At 35.9% G+C, this 27139-nt stretch overlaps 4 protein-coding genes and 1 long non-coding RNA gene across 10 annotated transcripts; 3 read left to right on the top strand and 2 right to left on the bottom strand.

The window, feature by feature from the left end:
- The first annotated feature begins 483 nt into the window (after positions 1 to 483).
- ltb4r2b (leukotriene B4 receptor 2b) lies at positions 484 to 5136 on the top strand. Of its 4 annotated transcripts, none has more exons than XM_084119827.1 (6): positions 484 to 758; positions 863 to 1035; positions 1888 to 2482; positions 2989 to 3189; positions 3283 to 3323; positions 3401 to 5136. In XM_084119827.1, the coding sequence occupies exons 3-6, from the start codon at positions 1907 to 1909 to the stop codon at positions 3603 to 3605; spliced, it is 1023 nt and encodes a 340-aa protein (XP_083975953.1). In that variant the 5' UTR covers positions 484 to 758; positions 863 to 1035; positions 1888 to 1906; the 3' UTR covers positions 3606 to 5136. The 4 variants fall into 4 exon arrangements, with proteins under 4 accessions (XP_083975953.1, XP_083975952.1, XP_083975951.1 ...); XM_084119826.1 differs by having other exon boundaries at positions 501 to 758; positions 863 to 1016; XM_084119825.1 differs by having other exon boundaries at positions 512 to 758; positions 863 to 934.
- On the bottom strand, positions 4054 to 8022 carry LOC311086775. The gene is made up of 7 exons (XR_014607117.1): positions 7681 to 8022; positions 7312 to 7332; positions 7093 to 7136; positions 6868 to 6918; positions 4608 to 4628; positions 4398 to 4432; positions 4054 to 4308 (listed from the first exon to the last, which is right to left on the bottom strand). It is a non-coding gene; the product is annotated as an uncharacterized lncRNA (long non-coding RNA).
- A 413-nt stretch (positions 8023 to 8435) lies between these two features.
- Positions 8436 to 11550, top strand: sdr39u1 (short chain dehydrogenase/reductase family 39U, member 1). Its single transcript, XM_084120899.1, has 6 exons — positions 8436 to 8572; positions 9009 to 9115; positions 9681 to 9763; positions 9863 to 9984; positions 10229 to 10381; positions 10844 to 11550. Exons 1-6 carry the CDS (start codon positions 8557 to 8559, stop codon positions 11269 to 11271), a joined length of 909 nt encoding a protein of 302 aa, XP_083977025.1. The 5' UTR covers positions 8436 to 8556; the 3' UTR covers positions 11272 to 11550.
- A 1902-nt stretch (positions 11551 to 13452) lies between these two features.
- On the bottom strand, positions 13453 to 18010 carry mettl17 (methyltransferase like 17). The gene is made up of 14 exons (XM_084118692.1): positions 17787 to 18010; positions 16903 to 17041; positions 16620 to 16769; positions 16459 to 16546; positions 16285 to 16366; positions 16135 to 16208; positions 15697 to 15791; positions 15548 to 15618; positions 15345 to 15452; positions 14868 to 14936; positions 14674 to 14724; positions 14481 to 14573; positions 14100 to 14299; positions 13453 to 13958 (listed from the first exon to the last, which is right to left on the bottom strand). The coding sequence occupies exons 1-14, from the start codon at positions 17862 to 17864 to the stop codon at positions 13865 to 13867; spliced, it is 1392 nt and encodes a 463-aa protein (XP_083974818.1). The 5' UTR covers positions 17865 to 18010; the 3' UTR covers positions 13453 to 13864.
- Positions 17984 to 26031, top strand: parp2 (poly (ADP-ribose) polymerase 2). 3 transcript variants are annotated; one of them, XM_084118689.1, is made up of 18 exons: positions 17984 to 18081; positions 18357 to 18445; positions 18727 to 18927; positions 19008 to 19178; positions 19431 to 19501; positions 19983 to 20033; positions 20457 to 20553; positions 20653 to 20728; positions 20819 to 20921; positions 21021 to 21171; positions 21292 to 21430; positions 21897 to 21960; positions 22189 to 22323; positions 22471 to 22598; positions 22765 to 22864; positions 22995 to 23093; positions 25383 to 25507; positions 25597 to 26031. In XM_084118689.1, exons 2-18 carry the CDS (start codon positions 18373 to 18375, stop codon positions 25754 to 25756), a joined length of 1944 nt encoding a protein of 647 aa, XP_083974815.1. In that variant the 5' UTR covers positions 17984 to 18081; positions 18357 to 18372; the 3' UTR covers positions 25757 to 26031. The 3 variants fall into 3 exon arrangements, with proteins under 3 accessions (XP_083974815.1, XP_083974817.1, XP_083974816.1); XM_084118691.1 differs by having other exon boundaries at positions 18030 to 18081; positions 18360 to 18445; XM_084118690.1 differs by lacking the exon at positions 17984 to 18081 and having other exon boundaries at positions 18195 to 18445.
- Positions 26032 to 27139: the final 1108 nt, after the last annotated feature.

Raw genomic sequence — 27139 nt, 5'->3', positions numbered from 1 at the left:
ATCTTTACTCTGTGGCTTTTAATTCTTGACCTTGTCATGTATGTCATGTATTTCATGTATTTTTATTTTATTTTATTTATTTTATTTTATTTTTATTTTACAATCTCTTGGATGTTCAGTCCTTTGGTCTACAATGTAGCATAAAGGGCTATATAAATAAATAAGACTTGAGACTTGAGACTTGACTTGATGCCAATATTCATATTTGGTGAATATTGGGTAGGTTGTGGAATTTAAATCAAGATATTTATGTGTCAGGAAAAAAGTGGTAAAGAACTATCAGAAAAGTCAAAGCAGGTAAGAACAGGTAGAAGAAACATGCCAATGCATGTAACTGTGTGATACACCTCATTCACTCCTTTCCACATTCTTCTGGAATGCTGTAGCCTGCAGGTTAGAGCTTTGTACTATCATTTAAAAAAAAACAAAAGACATGGAAATTGCTGTGTTGAAACATAGGGAGGAGAAAGAGGATGGTGGGGCGGAGTAAATTTGAACACGATAGGTCAGAAGACTAGCAGTTTAGTAACAGAAAGAAGCAGTAGGGCATTGATAATAAGTGTGCTTAAATTTGATAGAGTGAGATCACTGAAAAACAATATAAACTTAAGAAATTTAGAATAAGATGTGAAAGTCTATATGAGAGACAGGTGAAAGAAATAGAGAGACCAACTCGGAGACCACACAACCTAACCAGGTCCATCTGGTCACTTCAGGGAAAATACAGTTCAGCCATTCGGATCTAATCAAGTGTATTGGTGAGTTACAAGAAACCCTATTTGATTTTCAAAGTGGAAATACATTACAGTCTTATTACTCATAATCTGCCTGTATTTTTCCATCTCCATCTTTGTCCTTTCAGGCCACTTTCTGTTGACGCAACTCTGTCCAATTTCTCAATTTCACTCATCTTTGCCGTTCTGAGGTCAACAATGTGCGTAATCAGAACCGACTGATGACTTTGCCGACTGGACAATCGTATCTTTTTGCACTGAAGGGATTACAATACTGAATAGGTTCACCACAGTTCAATTTGTGAATATCCTCCCAATGCTATTTCTTTAAATGCCTTGCTTTACCTGTGTTCTTTTAACTTGACTTTAAATGAGGTATTCTTTTCTTGACAATTGCTGTAAAAAAAAAAAAAATTTAGATAGCAGAAGAGAACTTTTGTGATGAGGGTGAGGACGTGATCCTCTGATCAACAGATAATACAGCATCTGAGTGGCTTTAGTTGAGCGTAAGATCACAGCAAGTTTTAGCACGTTGTTTCCATGCATGTTTTTTTCATTGCTGGTAGATTACTGGCTGAATTTCAATAATTACATGGTTGCTGAGAGCCCATCCTTGATACTGACTCATACTTTATTTGCTTTAGAAAAAAATCCTCAATAATTCATAATCTGAATTAGATAACATGGTCAAATATAGTTGTTTTTTACCCCACCTGATCATGTGCTAATAATAATTTCAAGTTAGTCTAGAAAATAAAAGAACAATGTTAAGTTTAGTTATTTTTTTCAAATATTTTTCAAGATTAGTGAAGTATGTTACAATTTCTTATAGGCTACATCAAAATTTCATGTTTGATTCAATGTGTTACTTGTCATTTCTTATTAACTATTTGTGAAATTTACAAGCAAAGTGAAAATTGTTTGAAAGTAAATCCTACACCATTTTTTCGGTTTCTAAAAAATCATAACAGCTGACAAATAAGTAAATACATAAATAAACAATCTATCTATAGTTTGCTGGTCTTACCTGTTGTCAGGATAGTCTGATGAATTTTACAGGGATTGAAACACTTTTTAAAAACATTTTTAGCAGGGCTATATGGTTATGAAACAATTTCCAGCTTCAAATAACATTGCTTTCTGATTCCATCAGTTCTTCTGACGCCTTCCTCATGGGATCATTAAATGGGAACACCCCCATGGATAACACGCCAACAAATGATTCTGACGTTGAGGACGCTGTGGGTAACAATATTTCTGTTACCTTTGGGGCCCTCATCCTCAGCATCGTCTTCCTCCTGGGTGTTCCTGGAAACCTCTTCATTATCTGGAGCATCCTGGCACGTGCCCGCAAACGCTCCGTCACTACCCTGCTCATCTTCAACCTGGCGTGTGCAGACGGTTGTCTGATGTGTCTGACGGTTTTCTTTATAATTTACCTAGCCAAGCAGAATTGGATATTTGGAGGTGCCATGTGCAAGCTGCTTTTCTACTTGTGCAATACAAACATGTACGCTTCTATTATGATCATTACGCTGATGAGTCTACACAGACTAGTGGCAGTGGTGTGGCCCACATACTTGACTGCTTGTACTCGTAGACGGATGGTATTACTTGTGCTCGGGTGCCTGTGGATTGTTGTGTTTCTTTTGGCACTTCCTGCTTTGATATTCAGAGAAGAAACAACAAAGAATGACCATGGAAAGAAACGCATAATATGTACAACTCATCACCAGCATTCACAAAATGTGAGTGGTTTCTCTTTGCTCCACTGATGCTTGAATACTTGAGATTGGTCTATCCATCGTCCATAGCAATGCTGTATATATCAAACTGCTTAGAATTGTATTTCATATCTCTCATATCACGCTGCAGACTTTTTTTTATTAATGAATATACAGTTCTAGAAACTTCTGAATATATTTACATATATTTGAAAACAAGCTGCTTTATCATAAATGTATACCAGAGAAATGATTTATGATGAGCCTTTGAACATTTTATTGGACAATTGGGGGCCTTCCAGTCAAAAAGGTTGAGATCCACCGATATAAATACAACTTTTATTTCAGTTATTAATCATATTGAAACTTACCTCAGAAAACTTCAGTATTTAATATTACTGTACTATAATATGTGGTAGAATTAATATAATATAAACTGCTCCGGGTGATCCATGTTTATTTTTCAATAATGATCTGCGGACTGTGCATTATCCTTACAAAATGTAATCCATAAATGTCATTATGAACAGGTGGTATTCCAGTACACACTTGAGACGGTGGTGGGCTTCCTGGTACCATATGTGATCATAGTCAGCAGTTATGTGTGTATCCTTCGCCGCCTCAGACAGACCAAGTTCAAGAGAAGGATACGATGCGAGAATCTTATTCAAGCCATCATTGTGACGTTCTGCATTTTTTGGCTTCCTTATCACATTATTAATATAGTGCAAGTAAGTATTTTTTTATTTAAATCTGTTAATCTTCTCAAATCCTAGGAATTGTATTGTAACAAGTGTATGAATTATCATTTGTCTTCTGGTCAGGTGGTGGCAGCACTTCTACAAAAGGGAGAAACCCAAGAAAGGTAAGTGGTGAGCTAAAGATTTTAAAGTACAGATATTTTATCAAAAGTCAACCACCACCTTCTCTGTCTATCCCCAGATTGGATCAAATCTGGCAGGACAGCCGTGCGGTTACATCAGCTCTGGCTTTTATCAGTAGTTGTGCCAATCCTGTCCTCTACGCCTTTGCTGGACGCTCCTACATCAAAGCTGACGGCCTGGCATTCATGGCCCGACTCTTTGAGGGCACAGTCCTGGACTATGGTGCCCGTAAAAACCAGGCCGCAGAGGTTACCAGACTTTAAACCTCATGGAGTGGAGAACCATATAAAAGAATCTAGGACAGTACATTTTATTGATACTGTAGGGAATAATCACCAGGACAAATTCATAAAGCAGCCTTTTAAAATGCATTTATTTAACTCCATTGATACGAGCTAATTCACCTTCATATTAAATTACCTTTCAAGTTTGCAAGCAGTTTACTGTACATCGTTGCAACGCTGTTATACACAGGAACAATCCTGGTAAATCTGGAGTGGTTTTGCATAAGTTAAAAAAAACCTTGTATTCCCATGCAAATAATTCACATAAAGAGTACTTGTACCTCACACCAGTGTATACGTTTACAGGAGTGGGATTATGAAATAACATGAGCATGAGAACATGCACTTTTATTTAGAATTATACTTTGTGCTTTCACATGTCGGTAGTACAAACTCAACTGCAGAAAGCAAACTCTTCAGGACTCGGTTTGAATGGTCAAATATCTAAGACAAATATTTATTGTAGCAGTTTCAAGTCTTTACATCATTGACAGTATATATTGCGGTCACCTTTCAAACTAACAAGACAGCATGCAACTCAAAAAGAACAAATCTACAAGTCACAATTATATATTCTTATGTTAGGTAGCATGGAATTGCTTTTGTCTCTAGCAGGCCTATGTAAAGAGAAATTAAACCTCAATCAACTCCATAGTAGAAAGCCAGGTCACGAAGTAAATACCTAAAGAAAAAACAAAATACAGACTTTTAATAAAAAGATCTCACTGTTCTTAAGGATGCACTTAATGTCAGAATGAAAGAAAAACCTACCTTTTTGAATACCTCCCTGCTTACATTTGAGGTTCCTGCAGAATATTAGGTATGATGTTAGAGCATTCAGACTAAACTTAGATTCGTTTTCACCAAGGAGCACTTTTTCAGAGCATGTCAATAAATCACTGAATTTCATAAACACGGACGCATGCAGTTCATCAACTTTGTGCAAGACATTAGCATGCGAAACATGAGATTTGGACTCACCATTTCCATAAAGGCGGGTCCCTGTAAAATAAATGGTCGCACATTAGAATGTATTCTGAGGGAAACCATAACATCTCATAGCTTTATTCCGCAGCTTTAACCAGTCAGTGCAGTAGGTTTGTAATCATTAGATTCAGGTGAAACACGGACTGCAAGATCATCATGTCTAGGTTGAGAAGCTGCGCACTTGGTTCAGGCAAAAAAACAAAAAAAACAAAAAAAAAACAGCAATGATACAGTCGGGTTTAACGTGGCATAAAAAAAAAAATAAAAAAAAATTCTCTTCTAGAACGGTCAGTATGTAGGCCGTAGAGAATGGTCCACTTCCTTTTAGTCTAAAATTAACATCTCTCAAACCCATATATAAAAAGCAACAAAATTAGTGCTAAGGTACAAATACAACTAAAACGGATTTCAAAACATTGATGACTGCCTACACACAATCGTTACAACACCATTGAGAATTGCCAGAAGAAAGATGTTACAATGGCATGAGGCCGAATTTATTTCCTAACCAACAAAGTTTCTACAGAGAAGAAAATAAAAAACACTTTTGGTTGCGGCATCCCCACAAATTATGAACTGAATCCAAGTTGAAGGTTGGACTCCGAAGCCACTGCCGCTACAATGCATATCGAATGAGTGATTTAAAAGCAAGGTATTAAATCAATATTGATCCTTCTACATTAAATGATTTTAATATCCATTTCAAGCTTATGAGATTATACTTAATCATACAATTATCGGTTTGTTTACTGGATTGTGCCCTCTCCATATTTTTGAGAGAGGCATACTTTTAAACAATTTAATCTTCTAGCTGACCAAAACATCGGAGGTAACTTCATCCGGTCACTTACATGACCAATTCTTAAAGCATTTCCTTTTCTATATTCAATCACTAGAGTGTTTGCACCTCTAACTGTGAGAAGAACATGTCATTTGCATGTTTTGGGTAACCAACCAATTTCAGCCTTGAAATGGTGTATCTGTGTAGGTATTCTTTGTTACAGATCAGTATTGGTGAGGTGAACAACTGGCACCCTGGGGAGATATATGACTGGTTCTTGAGAAGCTGGCGCCCAGAAACATATATCTGTGACCTAGGAAGGTCTAAAACCAGGGTCCTGGTATCATCCACACATGGACTGATAGGCAGAAGCACATCTCCAATTATACGGCTATTTCCTAAGTTTATCCATTTCTTAGCCAATCAGAACCATTCAACCTGCAGTAATGACGCAGTTTAGAGACTTGTATAAGGTATTATTGCTGTGAAAATGTGAATGTATGGGAGAGCAGCCTACAAAGTCCTTGTGAGCGTTGAAGCTGACTTCTGCTGAGAACACTGCAAACTATTCTTCAGTAAAATTCTTCAATTGACTGCACTTCTGACTCCGGGTCTTCATTCATTATATCTAGTCCTTGGTTCTTTGACTGTAAATTCCCCAGAGAAAACTCATTAAATTCAGGCAGTCCGACATGTGACTTGTATAAAATACCTTTGATTAATTTATGTTGTATGAATTGCCAGCAGACATAGTATGATGCATTTAAAACCATAGTTGTAGGCATCATTAATAAATCTGTTATACTAAAAGGGAATTGTTACGGTGTGCTATTATTGTATTTTACTTAATATTAAAAATATCATTACTAATTGGCATGAAATATTGTTACATAGTTCAGTAATGCACAAGGCTGATAGTTCAGTTAAAAGGCAACTTGCCGCCTTTAACATGGCTGCAGTTACGCTCCAAATTTGTGTGGATCACGTGGTAAACGACATACAGCCTTCGTAGGCGAAAGATAGGAAAGTGGATTTCTGCAAGTTGTCAGAATAAACTGACTCCACTAGCATGAGAGTTGTAATAGGTAAGTCACCTATATCAATTTTTGCATTATCACTGCATGATAGCGCAACAAATTGCACATTTTGTTTGCTGGTTTGCAACACAGAGCATCTTTGGATAGAAACATTGACAAACCTAAAATATCTTGAAACCTTCTTTGTATGTGACTTATGACACGGCTGGGTTAATTGCCGATTAAATTTAGATTTTTCTTCAGGTGATTGTTTTGTAAGTGCTATAACAGCGCATGTGCATACACGCGCAGGATGGCTATTATTGTTATTAATTGGCTGCAAACACGTGAATGTTATACTATAATCTACTTTCATACGGATAAATATCCCCACCCCACCTCCCAATTATGTTGATTTTTCTTATTCTGTTTGATTGTAAAATTAAAAATGTCTCACTTTTTTTCCTCTCAGGCAGAGGCTCGTGGGGGTCGTGAGCTGAAACGTTCGCTGAAAAGCAAAGGCAAAGAAAAATCACAATCATATCCAGACACAGGCAGCCTGGTCCAGAAAAAAACAACATGGCATGAATATTATGCAACTTACATTGAAGACTATATTGACATCTCAGACTGATCTTTAAAGATGCATTTACTCAAATGTCAGAATGAAAGAAAAACATACCTTTCTGAACGCCTCCCTGCTTACGGTTTTATAAGTTGAGGTTCCTGCAGAATATTAGGTATGATGTTAGAGCATTCAGACTAAACTTAGATTAGATTTCACCAAGGAGCACTTTTTCAGAGCATGTCAATAAATCACTGAATTTCATAAACACGGACGCATGCAGTTCATCAACTTTGTGCAAGACATTAGCATGAGAAACATGAGATTTGGACTAACCATTTCCATAAAGGCGGGTCCCTGTAAAATAAACAAATGATCGCACATTAGAATATATTCTGATGGAAACCATAACATCTCATAGCTTTATTCCGCAGCTTTAACCAGTCAGTGCAGTAGGTTTGTAATCATTAGATTCAGGTGAAACACGGACTGCAAGATCATCATGTTTAGGTTGAGAAGCTGCGCACTTGGTTCAGGCAAAAAAACGTTACAGCAATGATACAGCCGGGTTTAACTTGCGGCGTCTGGATGTAGTTAAAGCAGATGCACCTGCTAATTCAGCAACCAACAAAACTTGTCATTGAAAACACGTGACTTGTTGGCTTTCAGTATTGCTCTAAAATATGAATCAAAGGTTAAACTCACAGAATACGCTCCAATGGGTCCACTACACCGGTATGGTTATGAAAACGCATCCTTTTGACCTGTAGTTATGTATATTTTCTAAAACGGTCAGAGCATGTAGACCGAGAACTAACGTTAGCCACTTTTCGTCTAAAGCCAAAAATAAATACAATATATATTTTATATACATAAAAAAACAATATAAATAGCAACAAAACTGGTGCTACGGTATTAATACAACTAAACTGGAATTCAAAACAAATATTTCGATGACTGCACACAATCGTTACAACACCATTGAGGATTACAAGCAGAAAGGATGTTACTATGGCATGAGGCCGAATTTATCTCCTAACCAACCACGTGTTTACAGAAAAAAGCACTTCCGGTTGCGGTCGGTACCCTACCCCCATTAATTATAAACTGGACTAATATTAATATCAGAGTAATATCATTAAATTCAGGCGGCCCAACATGATGTGACTTATGTATTGAAAAGCGTTGATTATTTTTTATGTTATAGGAATTATCAGCAGACATAATATGATGCATTTAAAACAGAAGTTGTGGGCATCATTGAGAATGCACAATAATTTCAAAGATTAGTTTTACTAAAAGGGAATTATTATTATTTATAATAACATATTTTAAATATCATATTACATATTGGTATGGAATATCATTGTTGCATAGTTAAGTACAATGTTGATAGTTTTCAGTTAAAGGAAGGTAAGCCGTCCTTATCAACATGGCTGCAGTTACGCTCCAATTTGTGTGGATCACGTGGTACATACGACCTTCGTAGGCATTTAGGCACAGTAGTAGCAGGCAGAAAGATGTGAAAGAAGTGGATTTCTGCAAGTTCTCAGGATAAACGGACTCTACTTTACAAGCATAATGAGAGTTGTAATAGGTATATCACATTTATCAATTTGTTCGTTATCCGTGCATGATAGCGTAACAAAAATAGCTCATTGTGTGTGCTGATTTGTAACACTGAGAGCTATTTTGATAGAAACATTAAAACTTATTAATGTATTAAAATATCCTGGAACCTTCTTTGATTGTATGTGATTGTGTTATTATGATATGGTTATGATACAGTGATTATCAGTCACTGGATAAATGAGAGTTGATTTTTCTTAAGGTGATGTGTTTCGTAAGTGCTGTAACAGCGCATGCGCGTGTACACGTGCGCGAGATGGCTATTATTATTATTATTGGGCTGCAAATGTCAAATGCTATATATATATAATATTATTTCATACGGATAAATGGTTGTACCTTATATTCTCTATTTGATTGTAAAATTTATAAAGCTTTAGTTTTCTCACTTTTTTCCCCATCAGGAGGAGGCTCAGGGTTTGTGGGTCGTGAGCTGATACGTTTGCTAAAAACCAAAGGCCATGAAATCACAATCATATCCAGGCAGCCTGGTCCAGGACAAATAACATGGGTATGATGTAACTTACATTAAAGACTATATTGATATGCATCAAAATCCACCTTTACTTATGATTTTTGGTATCTGTAAATATGTCAGTGGTGAATATATATATATATATATATATATATATATATATATATATATATATATATATATATATATATATATAACTTTACAAGCCAAAGTAATACCAGACATGCTATGATATTATTCAGTATCATAGAAATAATAATGAATTTCCTTGTAAGGCCTGGCTCAGTTCAGAGTTTTTCACTAAATGTGTGATGCGTAAATACCTCTTAAATGTAGAGTTAAATGTAAATGTTGATGATGAGGCCACTTTGACCTATGTCAGGGGTGCAAAACTCAGTTACTGAAGGGCCACAGCCCTGCAGAGTTTAGCTTCAACCCTAATTAAATGCAACTGATCCAGCTAATCAAGTCCTTCAGGACTATTTGAAAACTTCAGGTATGTGTGTTGGAGCAGTGTTGAAACTAAACACTGCATGTCTGTGGCCCTCCAGGAAATGAGTTTTGGAGCCCTGGGTCCCTGACCTATGTTTACTTATCACAGGCTGATGTAGAATCAGGGGGCCTCCCGCCATGTGAGGGCGCTGTGAATCTAGCAGGGGAGAATATTATGAACCCTATGAGATGGTGAGGGCTTTTTTTCCCCTCAGTGTATATAAATAATTATCTTCCCTTTAATATGGTTTTGTTAATATTATTTTTAATATTTTGTTTTTGACACTCTAGGTGGAATGAAAATTACAAAAATGATCTGTTCTCCAGCCGAATAAACACAACCAGAATTCTTGCCCAAGCTATTGCTGCATCACCTACTCCACCACGTTCATGGGTGCTTGTTACAGGAGTAGGTAAATAAGTGGTGGTGTTTTAGCAAGCTAGACAAAATATGACTTTTTTTTAATCAAATAATACAGAAGAACTTGACAGAATAATCTCATTCACTTCTCTGTTCATCTATAGTCTTGTCTCCTCTATACTGATTTGATAATTTAAAAAGTCAGAATAATGTTTTTCTTTTTTCTATAGTTATTTTTAATTGTGAATGAATTGTAATTTTATAAAGTAGACTTTTTTGCATTATTTTGTCTTCAGCGTGTTATAAACCTAGTCTTCAAAACCAGTACACTGAAGAGAGCAACTGGACACCATTTGACTTCCTGTCTCGCCTGGTGAAAGAGTGGGAGGGGGCAGGACAACTTCCTGAAAACTGTGCTAAGAAAACAAGACAAGTGATCATTAGACCAGGTGAATCTAAACAAATGCCTCATTCATTAATCATTACAAATGCCTTTATTCAACAAGTATGCATTAGATTGATTAAAAGTGAATGTAAAGACATTCATATCATAAAAAGTTTTCTATTTCAAATAAATGCAGTTATTTTGAAGTTTCTATCCATTAAATAATTCTGAATATATCATGGTTTCCACAAAAATATTAAGCAGCTCAACTGTTTTCAGCAAATCAGCATATTAGAATGATTTCTGAAGGATCATGTGACACTGAAGACTGGAGTAAAATTCAGCTTCACCATCATACATTTGAAAATGTATCAAAATAGAACACAGTTGTTTTTAATAGTAATATTTTTACAATATTACTGTTTTGACAGTATTTTTAGCCTTGGTAAGCATCAAAAACAAGTCTTGCTGAATCTTAACTTCTGAATGGTAGTGTAATTATGTTCTTTCTTCCACTCACTTTCAGGTGCAGTGTTAGGGCGTGACGGTGGCGCCATGAAACAGATGATGATTCCCTTTTGGCTTGGCCTTGGTGGGACGCTTGGCTCGGGACGTCAGCCCTTCCCTTGGATCCATGTTTCAGACCTGGCTGGCATTATTGCCCATACCTTGGAGCCCCATGAAGGACAACCATCCACAGAGCCAGATGTATTTAACGGAGTTGCGCCTGCATTGAATACAAATTTTGAATTCACTAAAGAGTTGGGCAGTGCTCTAAAAAGACCTACCATCTTCCCTGTGCCTGGCTTTTTCTTGGATGTCGTCCTCGGTTCTGAAAGAGCTGTTATCCTCACACAAGGCCAGAAAGTAGTGCCCAAGAGAACTCTTGAATCAGGCTTTGAGTTTCAATACCCAGATCTTACTTCTGCTATAAAAGAAATTGTTGGATCTTAGTGATCAGTTGAAACAGAGAAGAGTCATGGAGAGATTCTTTTATGCATACTAGTGCACTAGTTATAAGATTGAATTTTTGAATTGAATTATGCATATACAAAATAAAGCTTGCTTGTACAAAAATGACAAATACATTTAAATAATTTGATTTAATGTAGATACTCTGAGTGAAACAATGGTTTAACTTTCTTTTGATTGTCTGCCCCTCGTAAGAACAAGTTATATTTGTCTGTGTGTACAAAATGAGCACTGTATTTGTAAATAAATGTCTACATGAAATGTTTTGAGTCCAGCTGTGGTATCTCTGAGTATATTCCATCATTAGATGAAAATAGCAGATGTTATGTCTCTCATGACTTTGAGTGGCTATATTTGATCTGTCTGATCCATGAGGTCATCCTCTAGATGGAACGTTTACATATTGTTCTTCAAAAACTACCATTGGAACAAAAGCACATCAACAAAAAAATCTGTGTATGGACACAATTCACATACACCAGCTTTTTAATCTTAGGTTCACTTAGATTTGCACAACATGCTTCTAAGGAATTTATCATGTTACTGCTTCCTATAAAACTAAAAATACGACCAATAATAAAAACTTGTTAACCTCAAGATGAATTATGTTGAGATACAGCACAAAAGTAAAACTTTGAGGAACTGATAGTGGAAAGTTTAGGTACCTTAACTATCCAAAATTGCACATATATGAAAATACTCATTAAATATTTTTAGAAGTTGACATTTCTAGTATTGTATCTTGGTATACTCCATGCAAAACTATTTTAAACAGCATTTCACTTTTTTTTATTAAGCATGCAGCAATTTAAAATAAAGACTAGCAAAGGCAAAAATTGTGAAATTTTAAATATACAACTTCCCTTATCCAATAATGTTTTTATCATAGAGGTTTTTATTCAGTGCCACGAGAACAAGAGGTATTACAGCAGTCAAATTATTTACAAAAAAAATAATAAAAAATAATAATAATTTACGTTTATTTTAATGCTTTTAAAACATTACATGAATTACATTACATATTTTTTATGTATTGGTTCCAAAAGGTTTTTATGAATAATTTTAAATATGTAAAATGTAAGAAATTTGGTTTGTGAAAATATTATTTTCCTAATAAAATACACAATTACATTATGTATTACTTTTTACATTCCAAAAATATATATGAAAAGGGTCTAAGGATACGTCATGCCTCAACTACCCAATCACTGCGAAATAATTTACATAAACACCACCTTGAATGTTCTACGGAGTTCCGTGTACTATATTATAACAAACGAAATTACAGTTATGTGGGAAAATGAGTAACTGAAATGTTTTATAACTTTACGTTTTATAAATGTTTTACTTCCTATTACCTAAATGACTCACCATCTATGTAAAGTATTGTTCAGTAGCGAGCTTATAAAGCGTCTCGCATTCTACGTCATAACTCAGAGCGGAAGGAAGCTCACTGTAGAGGTTACATACTGAGTGCTCGTCACTCGTCCAATCACCTCGGGGAAGGTCTGAGACAAGAGCCAATCGCTGTCCTCGCAGGACATCATCTGAACGGATGAGCGAGCGCACAGAAAATACGGGTCACGGCGCGGTATTCTCGCACGAGATGTTGATATATGCGCAAATTACAGCAAATCAACTGATGCGATCCCCGCTGACTTGGAAACACTCGCGGCTAGCGAATGAGTTTAATGTGTGAGCTAGCACACGCTGCTAGAACCCAATTCAGACTACTCTCCCTCCGCTCTTTTGGAAATGAATATGCATTATTATTATTGCCCGGTTTAAAAAAATGCACGTTTAAGCAACTTGCACTGACATATCTTAAAATATGTCAGTGACATTATTTTGTCTCAGGATCCACACCAGTAACGTTTTTTCCCTAAGGCATGTTTATAAAAGCTACATAAATGTCCTAATCCTGGTTTAATCCAAGCCCTGTCTGTGAAACCAGGCCTATGTATGGGTTTATTAAGTGTCCTTATTATTAAATAATAAAAACGATTCATATTTAGAACTATATTATACTGCTGTTAGCGCTGCCTTGAGGGGATTATGCATTATTATGTATAACTTTATTGATCATGAAATCAAAATGGACATTTTCATATTTTTATGGAATATTGCAGTATTTGTTATAAATGATATATCCGAGCACAATATGCACATCATTTTTTTATTTCATTTATGTGCCCTCATCATTTTTATTAATTTTTCTTTTCTCTGATGACGTGTTTACTGGTGCAAGGGCGGGACAACCGGTCATGAGATCACCGCATTAGCAAACGCAACCATCATTTCAATTCCCGATGGACAAAACCAAGTCCCGCCCTTCTAGTTCAGAAGCTGTTTCAATCCAATTTATGTCACAGTAGGGAAGAACTATCGCAGCTTCAATTATGATGACTTTAATTTGGATTTTGGGCTTTGATACTGGTGAATAGTGAGCATTGGGTTCCGTGCATTAGCAAATCACAATCAGGTTGCATTGATCAACTAGTGTATTTGGAAATAAACATTACAAAATTCCAACTGTAATCCACAAACACTGCATTAACATATTATCGTAGTAGCCTCATTGAGTCTCGTCATTTTCAGTGGAATCTTCTGCATGAAATATTGGCAGCAGATCTCCCCAGTCACTGCTACGAGCACATCTGTACATGTCCCTGTTAAAATGGACAACAAAAATCATTGTTAAAACAACCTGTATGATCTCCACCTGCATAACATAATAGAGGTAGTATTATAGGAGGAGGTCATTCACTGAAAATGCAAGAAGAGATCTATTAAATGAAAGCATAACATACTTTCCATGATGACGGGCTGTAACAGCGAGTTGTTTGAGCTCTCCATTGGCGCAGCACAGCTGACACTGAACATGTCTGGGTCGGCGACGGACTTGTGCGATCAGTCTGGCCATGTCCCAGTGCTCAGTCTCCTGAGCCTTCTCTCCATCGGACCTGGATATAATCAGGAAACTGAACTTCTCCTGCTGCCTCTCTTGGCTCTGTAATGATTGATTCATATAGAGAGATGGGGGAGAGAAATATAATATATATTGGATTATACAACCATCCATAACTACTTTATAAATAGCCAAAATGTTGACATCCTATGAAAACTACAGAACAAAAAGACGAATGTCACAATTCGAAAGTCAACCGCTCGAACACAAGTTTTGAACTTACCCGAGATAAGGGCAGAGAATAGTAGAACTGAGTGAAGTTACAAGGTACTACAGGTCGCTTGATCATCTTGGGACAAGGCAGCTCATGAGTGCACTGTTCAAAATGAAACCCAGCAGTAGATTTTGTCAGCCGCATATCAGTATATCATATTAATGGAACAAATAAGGATGGTTTCAATGATATTTCAACCTACAGGAGCAAATATAGATGGTCTCCTCAAGTCATGCTGTACCTCCTCTTCTCTCTATAGTTATACAGCAAAAGTTTGAGAGAAATTACATCAGACACTTTCTGAAGATTTCTGAAAGATGCAGTTCTATCACCACCACTTCAGACAGAAAGACATATTTTAGCAATTTGACAAACAGCAAAAAACTTTGATCATACGTTAAGTAAAGCGTCTCTGGCCTCCATTAAGATTTGATGGCCATCCTTGGTTCCATTCTCCACCAATATCTGTACAAAGTATCGAGAACTGCATTAGGAAAACGTAATTCTGGTTAGATAGCAGTGTTATTTTAGCAATATTTATTTCAAGTATTTATTAATATTTTGAATTAGCTCTTATTTTTATATTTTCAGTTTTCATTTTAATTGTAGTAATTTTGTTAAGTGTTTGTCTCAGCTTTGACTTATTTTTATTTCAGTTTTAGTTTCAGTAATTTCAGTACTTCAACTTAAACTACACTTCCAAATTTTATTATTTGATTTGATTTCAACTTTATTTCGATTAACAAAAATATTTTTAGTAGTTTTAGTTAACAACACTGCAAGACAGTAAAAAAAATATATATTCAATGTCACAGTTCCATCATTTATTAAATTAGTTTAATCAATAATAGTAACTCAAGCATCATCACTCACAAGGTAGGAGTTGGTTTTTCTCCAAAGTGTGAAAATAACATTCAGTCGCTCGTTCAGATTGGCCAGTTCTGACAAAGAGAAAGCGGCTACCACAAGATCAAACTGCACCTGTGGAAAGGAAATACATTCGTTTTATTCAGTTGTGTAAAAGCAATGTATCATTTGGGCAAATACATTCTATTAAGGATGGCAGCTGAAGATACCTTAGGAGAAACAGGGAGGAACTGGCGGAAATATACTTGCTGGATTACTGGGTTATCCATCTCACTGCCCCCTGTTTGGTACAAATGAACACTTTTTTTCTGTAGATCTGTTATATAAAGTGCTTAAAAGTTCGACTGAATGACCTTACCTCTAAGAAGTTGTTCTGCCAGGGTGTTCATGTCTCCAGAGCTGTCTACACAAACATACTCCTTCAGAGAGTCTCCCCAGAGTGAGTGTGATGCCCTGAGTGAAAGAATAAAAGGTTACACTTTATTTTACAGTATGTGTACTTAGTGTCTGGTAACATAATGTAACTACATGGGTTAAGGTTAGGTTTAGGGGTAGGTTCAGGGTTAGCACCTAATTATAAACCAGTTATTGTAATTGCTATAATAAGTACATAGTATGTACAAGTACATAGTATCTACCGAATAAAATATAATATCAATTCACTAATTGACACAATTAAAAAATGCATCTTTCAAAGCAAGTTAATAAATACCACAATAAATCAATCCTAAATATATGCCCCCAATGTTCTTTTCACTTTAGAATATTAAAATATTAATATCTAAATCATACTCACCATGTGCCTGTTCCGAGTCCTGATCCAAAGTCCATTAGAGAATATGGTACAAATAAAGGCTCTCTCTTCTTAATCTAAGATGTATATCAGAAAGACTGTTTACGACAGAAAAAATGCAATGAAAATACTGTTAAAATGTGCATTAAATACCTCATTTAATGCTCTGAGGACAGCAGCATAACCACCTGCTAGTCTAGCAGCCATATACACCAACCCAAGATCTTCATTGTACCTTGAAATAAATCCAGAGTTATCCAATAAAACACACAAAACCTCACAGTCCCATTCTATGACAAATGTTTAATACAGATTATGCATTTGTACCTTAGGGGAGTCCTGTGGTATGTTGTTCTTCTCAGTTCAGATAATACTCTGTTTTTTATTCGAGCCGCTAGTTTGTGGTCATCGCCATCTGAAGGAAATATTTAATAATAACAGTTTTATTTACAGTCTTCAGTGTACAGTCTATCACATCTATAACTCACCTTTATGGATATCCCCCTCTTGCTCCAAAAATGTCTTCTCAAGAAGGGTGGCTTTTTCCCTGAGTTGTGAGGTTTCTATCGCTCGCTTCCTGCTCCAAAGGAAGTTGGACAGCTTATGTGCCCTTTCAGTCAGACTTTTTACATCTGCCCCTAAATATCAAATAAAGGCAATTACACACACAACTCTAGTGACATGTGATTGATATGTGCATTTCAGAACACAGACTGATTTGAATGCTCAAGATGCTAAAAAATATAGACTGGTAGATCAATGTTTACTTACTTTGTAAGACGGATTGTGCTGCTACCTGCAGTTGCTCCGGTAGGCGCACAGTTTTGAGGTTTGTCACACCGGGGTGCTTTCGATGAGGAGCACCTTTCAAGAAGTCGGCCTGTTCCAGAGGTGCTGCAGAACTCTGACACTTAAAAAAAAAAAGGAATAAAGAATGTAAATGCTATGGACATACAAGTACATAGCAGCTGGTTGGCAGTATTTTGGTATCATTGAGATACTATTAGTTTTATTTTCTTTCTAAAGAATGCCTAAATGTCCATATAGTTTCAGTTTTAGTAATTTTTAGTACATTGAGATAAACTAAATGAAAATGATTAAAATGAAACTTGCTGTAATAAAATACTGTTTTACGTTTTTACAAAACAACAAAAACAGAGAGTGCTACAAGGGTGTCTTTACATAGCAACTGGTGCTCACTGGATAAACTGGAGGTAAACATCAAATTATAAAGATGAAATACTCCAAGGCACTTTCAGGACCACTCACAAGTTTAACCAATCACTGCGCAGCAATTAACATATTCTCAATCTTTTATTCTTTTACTGAGATTTACTTATTCAAACTAAACTTTTCGACAACTAAAAATAACTTTTCTCAAGAAACTATTTTAGTCGGACAAGAAAAAATTATTTTAAAATGATGACACCCCTTACCATTATTTAAGCGAATTGCTAAAATCGGATGATATATATGGGAGCACACATAATCTTTAAAACATTCGCGGCTGGCGAATGCGTTCAATGTGTGAGCTAGCACACGCTGTTAGAACTCAATTGAGACTACTCTCACTCCGCTCTTTTGTTGATTAATATATTTTATTCTTAATAATTCTGTATGTATTCATCATTAAGATATATGACGGATTAACTCACCCGTTGCGCTTCCCTCAAACATAAAGCAAAATGGCATCTTGAACATTTAACATACATTCGGATGCCCAGTAAAAACATGTTTTATTCACAATTACTACACTTAACAACAAATTAGATACTGCATTAATTTAACGCCGTTTACAGTCACTGTATGTTAACATCGGTCAGTGTGTACGGTCGCGTGCTCATGTGGTCGACTTCAAAATAAATCCGTGTAGAAAGAAACTGTGAACAATTCGTTCCTAGACAACAGGTCCGAGGTATAATACTTTTGGCGCCAATCAAAAGCTCTCAGGTTGGTGTTGAAAACCATTTCAATCTTGTGATTATTTACATTTTAGCAAGGGAATATTGTGACTTTAACGTATGTTTTGTTCAAACGTTTGTTCTAAATTGTTTCGGCGCCATATCCATGGCTGTAATATCTATGATGTAACGTTAACGTAGATGAAGAGGAAGTGAATACATACTCATATATTATACCAGCTCCTATCTGAATGAATGAGTTTACCTCATACTGATACGTGAACCATTGCTGACATTTACGAGAAACGTTTCTTTTCATTTTAGAAGTTTTATTAAAAGCATGCGACGAACAAGGAGTAGCCGAGGCAAGTCTGTGGCCGATTCAGGCAGTGAAGCGTCAGAGACGAAGACAGGTAAGTTATGATTTCACTTTCAGTGAACATGACAAAACAGCTCAAAGTTTCACAATCAGCAGTTAAAGTCAGTGAGTCACGCACTGACGCAACAAACATTGCCCATTCACACTAAATGCTTTTCTAAATAAATGTATTTAAGTACGTAGCATAGCCACACCAATTTGATTGAATTTAATCTCTAAATGACTTTTATCTGTATGTGTGACGCTGGTTTAGGTTTATATTTTCATATTTCACATAAGAGTGATTATCTGAATACAAGTTTTTACTCTTTCCAGTTTGGCAGTGGAAGGGGGACGATGAGTGGGAACCGTATCCTCCAGCTGTCTGTGTCCAGCTGGATACAGCAAAGCAGGCTGGAGAAAAGTCGGTGTCACTGGCACTTGGCCCTGGTTATGAAGTGGATCTTGTGAAAATGACTCAAACTAACACTGTCACTAAGTACAAACGAAAAATACGCCTTCAGAAAGTGAAGTCAGGTACGCCTGTGTGTATTAGCATCTGATTATGCATCAGTATCTGGCACAGAAAACTAATAGCAGTATTTGTTGTATTGCAGAAGATCTGAATGAAGGGGATGCTTTGAATGGTAATAATGGAGCTGCAGCTGTTCTTCCGATTAAAGAAGAGAAAGAGGAGGAAGAGGAGCAACCCGTTTCCAAGAGACGCAAAGAAGGGAGGAGTCAAAGGGTGAACAAAGCCAAGCCCGTTGTAAAAGAGGAATGTGAAGGTGATGCTTCCCTAATAAATTAACTTACCTTGACTTTTATTTTTGTCTGATGTTACCCCAGTCCCTCTCATTTATTTTCAAACACTATCCTTCAATCTCCTTTCAAATTAAGACACCTTCCACAGCTCTTTCAGTTAAAATAAAATATGTCCTGTCCTAAAAAAAATTTTCACACAAATGCATCACATTATGTTACATAATTGACTTTTCAGATTGATTTTAACTGTTGTTTTTTTTCCTCCTGTTTTTAAGAGGTTGTGAAGACGGTGGTTATGAAGGGAAAAGCCCCAGTTGATCCGGAATGCAAGGCTAAAATTAGAACGGTAATTTCCTTATATTGTAAGAGATCTTATGTAGCCCCTTTTCAGCGCTGCGCTCGTTGTGTTCTGGCTTCCGGTTTGTATTTTCATAGCATGAAGGTAAGATCTTAGGGAATGAATGAACCAATCGTTTTAAAATCTTCCCGGGCTACTGACATTTGTAATGACACCTGCTTTAAACATTATAATGAATGCTCATGATAACTTTAGTTAACTCTACAATAAGTAAATTCACTTCACCTGCTAATTACTCTTAGACAGCGATGCCAAAGAAATATACAGAGCTACCGCAAAGACTGAAGTTCAATCAAATAATTCTAAATATGGCTGCGCACTTGTTTCTCTGGCGCTTAAGATCCATAGGGTCACGCAAAATGAAATTGCTGTATAGTATTTGACTAACTGTTGCGTAATCGCCTTTAAAATCTTCCCTTTTCCTGCATGCATTCTTCTGATTAGATTTCTTTTCTTTGGTTATTCACAGGCCCACGTCTACAACGAGGGCGCCGATGTATATGACGTTATGCTGAATCAGGTGAATATTGAAGACGTTACATTACTGTTCAAAAGTTTTTTTTGTGTGTGTGTTTTTGAAAGAAGTCTCTTATACTAACCAAGGCTACATTTATTTAATCAAAAATACAGTAAAAACTGTAATATTATGAAATATTATTACAATTTAAAAGAACTGCTTCCTATTTTGATATATTTTAAAATGTAATTTATTCCTGTGATGCAAAGCTGAATTTTCAGCATCATTACTTTAGTCTTCAGTGTCACATGATCCTCCAGAAATCATTCTAATATGCTGTTTTGGAAAAAGTTGTTCTGCTTAATATTTTTGTGGGAACCATGATATATATATATATATATATATATATATATATATATATATATATATATATATTTTTTTTTTTTACATTGTATGACATATTTTAATTTTACTCTTGCGTTACAGACTAATCTTCAGTTCAACAATAACAAATATTACCTGATCCAGCTTCTTCAGGATGACCGTGCAAAAGCCTACAGTGTTTGGATGCGGTGGGGACGAGGTATGTGCAGAAACACCTCAGATGGTCTTTACCAGGCTGACCTTTGTTATCATAATGTTTTATTATTATTATCCATGTTCTTGTTGTTTTTCTCTTCAGTTGGTAAAGTAGGACAGAACAGCCTGGTTAACTGTGGGGGAAATCTAGCTCAGGCCAAAGACACCTTCAAAAAGAAGTAAGTTTATCTTTTACTTTATATCATCAATGTTATTTCCTCATATACGATATGAGTGGATGAATCGGCATATAATCTGCTTATATTCAGATTCTCTGACAAGACCAAAAATGAGTGGGAGCATCGAGCACATTTTGAGAAAGTTGCAGGAAAATATGACATGTTGTTTGTAGACTACAGCACTGAAGACCAGGTAAAAAGACAATTTTGTGCCCAATCCATTTTTCTACATTGTATTTATGTTTCATTCTTTTTTATTGTCATATTAAGACCTAATTTTTCCTTTCACCAGGAGAAGGACAAGGCTGTGGTACCCTGCCCACTTCAAAAGCCCTGCCAACTGAACAGCAAGGTCCAGTCTCTACTAGAGCTTATATGTGACCTCAAAGCCATGGAGGAGTATGTGCTTGAGATGAAGTTTGATACCAAAAAAGCCCCGCTTGGTGGGTGGGTGTGTGTGTGTGCATTTGTGTACCAAACTGATGAAAATAATTTAGCACATTCTTCATGATGAAGATTGCAAATGAAACAAATTAATTAATTGATTTTAATTTTCCCTAAAGGAAAACTAACTACAGAGCAAATAAGAGCTGGCTACGCCTCCTTGAAGAAAATTGAAGAATGTTTAAAGAGGAAGAAGAGTAATAAAGAACTCTTGGATGCATGCAACCAGTTTTACACTCGTATCCCCCATGACTTTGGGTAAGTTGCACTACGTTCAAAAGTTTGGGGTCAGTATGATTAAAAAATTTGTTAATACTTTTATTCAGCAAGGATGCATTAATTTGATCAAAAGTGACAGCAAGTACTTTATAATGTTACAAGAGTTTTCTATTTGAAATACAAAAGAGAAAAAAAATGCTGTTCTTTTGAACTTTCTATTCTGAGAATCCTGAAAAAATTTTTAATCAAGATTTCCACAAATATTAATTCAGCTTTGCCATAATAGGAATACATTTAAAATATAGAAAACAGTTCTTTTAAATTGTAATAATATTCCACAGTTTTACTGTTTGCTGTATTTTTAATCAAATAAATGCAGCCTTGGTGAGCATACGAGACTAATTAAAATAGAAAATAAAAAAAAAATAATTACATGGCTTTAATGACTCAGATTTTACATTTACCTGTGTGTGTGTGTGTTCCTGACTGCTCGATCCTCATTTAGGTTGAAGACACCACCCATAATACGCACAGAGGATGAGTTAAAGGAGAAAATCACTTTGCTTGAGGTGTGACATTGCAATCGCTGCTCGCCTTATAGGGAAAGCATTGTTGATGCTGAATGGGTAGAAGTGATTTGACAATCTATATTAGTGAAATATAAATTGTCAAATCACTTCTACCCATTCAGCATCAACAATTCTCATATAATTATATGTTTATAGTCAAATTTTACAGACAATAAGGAATAATTCACACACAACAAAAAAATTCTGTCATTTTTTTCTGTCTTTTAGGCTCTAAGTGACATTCAGATAGCAGTGAAAATGGTTCAGTCTAGTGTTCAGACTGATGAGCATCCTTTGGACAGACATTATCGCTCTCTAAAGTGTTGTCTGGAGCCACTGGATTCTCACTGCAATGAATACAAGGTACAGTACATGGGACTTACCACTTTATGGTTGAAATAGAGTCTTAATAGTAATATATTACATGGTGGATGTTAAAAACTTGACTAGTTGATTTTAAAATATGTAATTTTGCACATCCCAAAACACAAACTGTCTGTATTTGTGTAGGTTATAGAGAAGTATCTTCAGTCCACTCATGCACCCACCCATACTGACTACACAATGACTATTCTGGACGTTTTTGCTGTGGAGAGAGAGGGCGAGAAGGACAACTTCAACTCTGAGCTGGAAAACAAGTACCAAACCACCTTCCTCAATTACACTATCACTTATGTAATGCTTTATGTAAACAGGCGGCCCCTTAGATTCTGGTCTAGTGTGTGCCTCATCCCATTTGAATAGATTAAGGCAATTTTACCATGTGTTTCAGATAGTAGAAGTTGTTTTTGTGTGTGGATACAGGATGCTCCTGTGGCATGGCTCTCGTCTGACGAACTGGGTGGGGATCCTGAGTCAGGGGCTGCGAGTGGCCCCTTCAGAGGCTCCTGTGACCGGATACATGGTGAGACGAACAGATACTGAATCACACAAATATTATCAATAGAAGAATTCTAAATCAGTCTTTGTCTACAAGACATCTGTAACCAATCTATTTTTCTTTTCTTTTTTTTTAAATTTTCCTCCTCCTCTAGTTTGGTAAGGGGATCTATTTTGCTGACGTGTCATCTAAAAGTGCCAATTACTGCTTTGCCAATCAGAAGAACAACCAGGGACTCTTGTTGCTGAGCGAGGTTGGTTTTTTTGTATCTAAACATCAAAAAATCTGCTCCCATTTGCTTAAAGGTGAAGTAAGTGATTTCTATGAAACACTGCTGATATTTGAAATCAACCCAAACAAACACACCCCTCCCTTCATTGCTCCGACCCCAAAACGCACAAACACGCAATGCAAGAGTGGATGGCTCTTTATCATAGATGAAGCAAAGCAAAATACTGCGAAGATGGCGAACGACAAGGAAGAACAAAAAATTAACATACAGTACACAAGAGTTTATACATATATATTTGTTGTTAGTCACCAGCAGCACACCAGCTCCAGACTATGGCTGTGCGCTTAATAGAAATCGCAATGTGAGCATGTGCAATTTCTAAACCGCAGAAAGCATGATTTTTAGTGTGCAATCTGAACGCAGTGCGCCTAAATCTAGTGCGAGAACAGAACAAAGACGATATGGCCAAAATTCATATCACAATATATTTCTTCATTTCAGTCGATACGATATAATTCCGATATCGATATGAACAATATAAAAGCCTCAGAAAAACTGCCAAGAATGCCCACAACGGATGTCTGTACTTAGAAACTTCTGAAAAATGAATTTGCCAAGTCTATGAAACCTCCTCCTATAAAATTATATATTTTAGAAATAAAAACGGTACAAATAAATTAATGTTCACCCTTTTTTTGTATTTAGCCTTCATCCAAACAAGAAATGTAAAATCATCGTCAAATAAACATAAGACTCTCAACGTATTAATATTAATTTCTATAACTTTTGTTACAACCCCTTGGCTCAAGGAGCAGCAACATGAATGGAGAGTCCATACAACAATCAAATTTGTACAAATAAGTAGTTTAATTAGAAAAACCGACATAACTACATTTAAAGTAAAAGGAAAAAATCTACAAATACAAAAACAACAACAACATCAAGCCTTGGACTGGAGAGTGTGAGAAAGTCAGCATGTCCACCAAGCAGCGAGACCAACAGAGACCAAGCCCCAATCTTTCCACCTCCGAGGGTGAGAAAGCCAGCGTCTTAGAAGCAGCATGGTTAATCACCATCAATTTTCCACACCTGCGTAGAAGCATTTAACCTGAAGACACAAAAACTGTTACCCAGAGACACCTGCTGGACAAAAAGCACCACAGCCCCTTGGATCATCACACTTTAAACTGTAACATTGGCTAATTATATTATGAAAGGCCAATATAGATTGGCCTTTCATTCAATCTATATTATTCTTATAGATTGAAACAAAAGTGCTTCGGCCAGGATAAAGAATATGAAAAGTGCTGAGTTGCTGCAGATAACAGAAAAAAAAGTGATCAACAACATAAACACATGTTGCTGGGGCAGTGACACTGTGGCTAAGTTTACATGCACAACTTTTGTTTCAATCGGTCATTCATTCCGATTGATGAATCTGAATGTAGTGTTTACATGAACATTAAACAAGTGATCAGGTTGCACATTTATGTCACAAGCATAGATGTTAAAAAAATACATGCTTATATTTATCACACAGTAAAAAGTATCTGTTTTGTTTGACAATACTTTGAACGTTAACAAGAAGTGACGTCACCCAACATCGCTTTGAGCACCTTTAAGTATGACTATTTATATTATGTAAGTGATTAACTGAAAACAATAAACATTTAACATGGTTACCGGTCTTGTTTGACTTCTTAACACAACACAATACATAAATCAACATAGTGAAATTAATGACTCACTAAATGTTAAACTAAAGAAAAAGGACATGGTGAGGACAGGAACAACTTTAAACTATACACAATCAGGGATACACACATATCTGTGTTAACTGGTGTTAAAATTTGTGCAAAACAGATAATGTGTTATGATGTTAGAATGAAAAGTGTATGTATGCATGCATGTTCTCAGTCCAGTGTCATAATAAGAGTCATTTTACAAAATAAGAGTCCCTAGTCACAGAGCCTCACTGTGCACAGCCCTTTCAATCCGATCGAAATTTCATTCCGATTGAGCCATCAATCCGATTACTTACAGATTATTTGGTTGCATGTAAACGTTGTAATGTAATGTATATTGAAATTTCAGAAATGTGTTTATGAGTCAATGTGTTGTGGTGCTTGATGAATAGAAAAGAACAGCATTTATTTGGGATGTTTATTTGAGTAAGTAATACTAGTTTAAAAAAAGTGATTATTTACAATTATTTTAAAGATGTAAAAGCTAAAAATGATTCAAATGTATTTAAGTGTTGGATAATTAATTTCAGAGATACATTATTTTGTTCACTTTTCCCCACCACAGGTTGCCCTTGGGGATAGTAAAGAACTTTTGGATGCGGATTACAGTGCTGACCAACTGCCTTCTGGGAAACATAGCATAAAAGGCCTGGGGCAGACTGCACCCGACCCAAATAACTATGTTGTATTGTGAGATGACATTTAAATTTTTCCATTTTATATTTTAAATGTTTGAGTCATAATTGCTGTACTGAATGTTTTTTCTCGTTCACTCTCAGGAATGGTGTGAGCGTACCCATGGGGCCCTCAGTGAAGACTGGGGTGGGGCAGAAAGGAGGTTACTCTCTCCTTTATAATGAGTACATTGTTTATAACCCTGCTCAGGTACAGATGAGGTACCTCCTCCGAGTTCAGTTTAACTTCTCTTCACTGTGGTGAGGCTGAGGGGATTCTTTACATTAAGCATACTGACAGTCTTTACAGTCTGAGGTGAAGGACCTACCCTATAGTTATACAGTATGTAGCTCATATTTCATACAATTTTCATACAGTTTGAATAGACTCTCTCAAAAAAAAAAAAAGGCATATTGTTCTGTTAATGTCTGTTTTATCTCCAGTTGTAACCTGAAGCTGATATAGGTCATTTCTATTAACATAAATGGAATATTGCAATTATTAATTGAAATAAATAACAATTAAATATTTTCTACTGATATAGTGTTGTGATTTTATTTTTTGATTAGTGTAAGATGAGAAAGATTATCATAAATGTAGTATTTACATTGTCTTTAAATGTCATGCTTTGTGCAGATTTGAAATGGCGTTGAGTGGGCCTCATTCATGGGTATTGAATCTGTGTAAACTGATATTTCTTATGTAAATATCGCATAAGAATGGTTGTATGAGCAACTGACACAGGATTTTTTGAATAGAAGGTCAGATTAATAGAAAAGAGCAGTATTTACTTACTAGAAATGATTACAATGAAGCAAATGTCAATAATTTGTTGCTTGGACATTTAAGCACCAGAATGCATTTAATGTGGAAAAACTGGCTCTTGGTCTAATGGACCCTTATCACATTTCCAGGGTTCTCAGAAGCAGAAGTTCCCATTTGCTACAATAGCAAAAGAAAAAATAGATGATAATGTTTTCATGACATTCCAAAAGAGAGAAAAATATCATGAGATTGATTACAGCAGCCAGAAAAGAGAATTTTGTGAAATTTGCCATCACTCCATTCGCCACAGTATTAGAAACACCCTTGCGGTAGTGCTCATTTTAGCTGGCAAGTTAATATAACACAAAGTATATAGCGTGCTAAATTAAAAACAAATATATATAAAAACGACTAGATTTGCAATGTTGATAACTGTGGAAACGTGTCATCACAGTCTGTAAAAGGGTCCATTAATATTGCAGCTGAGGGTTATCACAGTGTTTATAGAGTTCACTGATTAATTATTAGATGAACAAGTGAACACCTCTAAATATTTTTCATGTATTAATGTTTAAAGCCTCACCTTTGTTTTACACAGGCTTTAGATAGTTTCATATCTGACTGAGCTGGACATTGAGATGAATGATAATGCTAACTTATAACTTTCTCCAGGTGTAGTAGACTTGTTTAAAAGCAGTTTTTTTTATACAACTCCTCTTTCCAAAAAGGACAAAAACACCATAAAATCACCATGGAAGTATAGTCCATCTGATTTGTGCGCTAAATTTCAAGTCATATGACGGCTTTTTGCGAGGAACAGACTAAAATTGAAGTTATTTTGCTGAAAATCTTCCTATCTTCCCTTCTCTTTGTTGTCTTGTT

Source organism: Abramis brama (assembly GCF_963993115.1).
Source record: "Abramis brama genome assembly, chromosome: 7".
Taxonomy (NCBI): Eukaryota; Metazoa; Chordata; class Actinopteri; order Cypriniformes; family Leuciscidae; genus Abramis; species Abramis brama.
The sequence above is the reverse complement of the archived record's forward strand: the minus strand, read 5'-3'. Positions and strand labels throughout refer to the sequence as shown.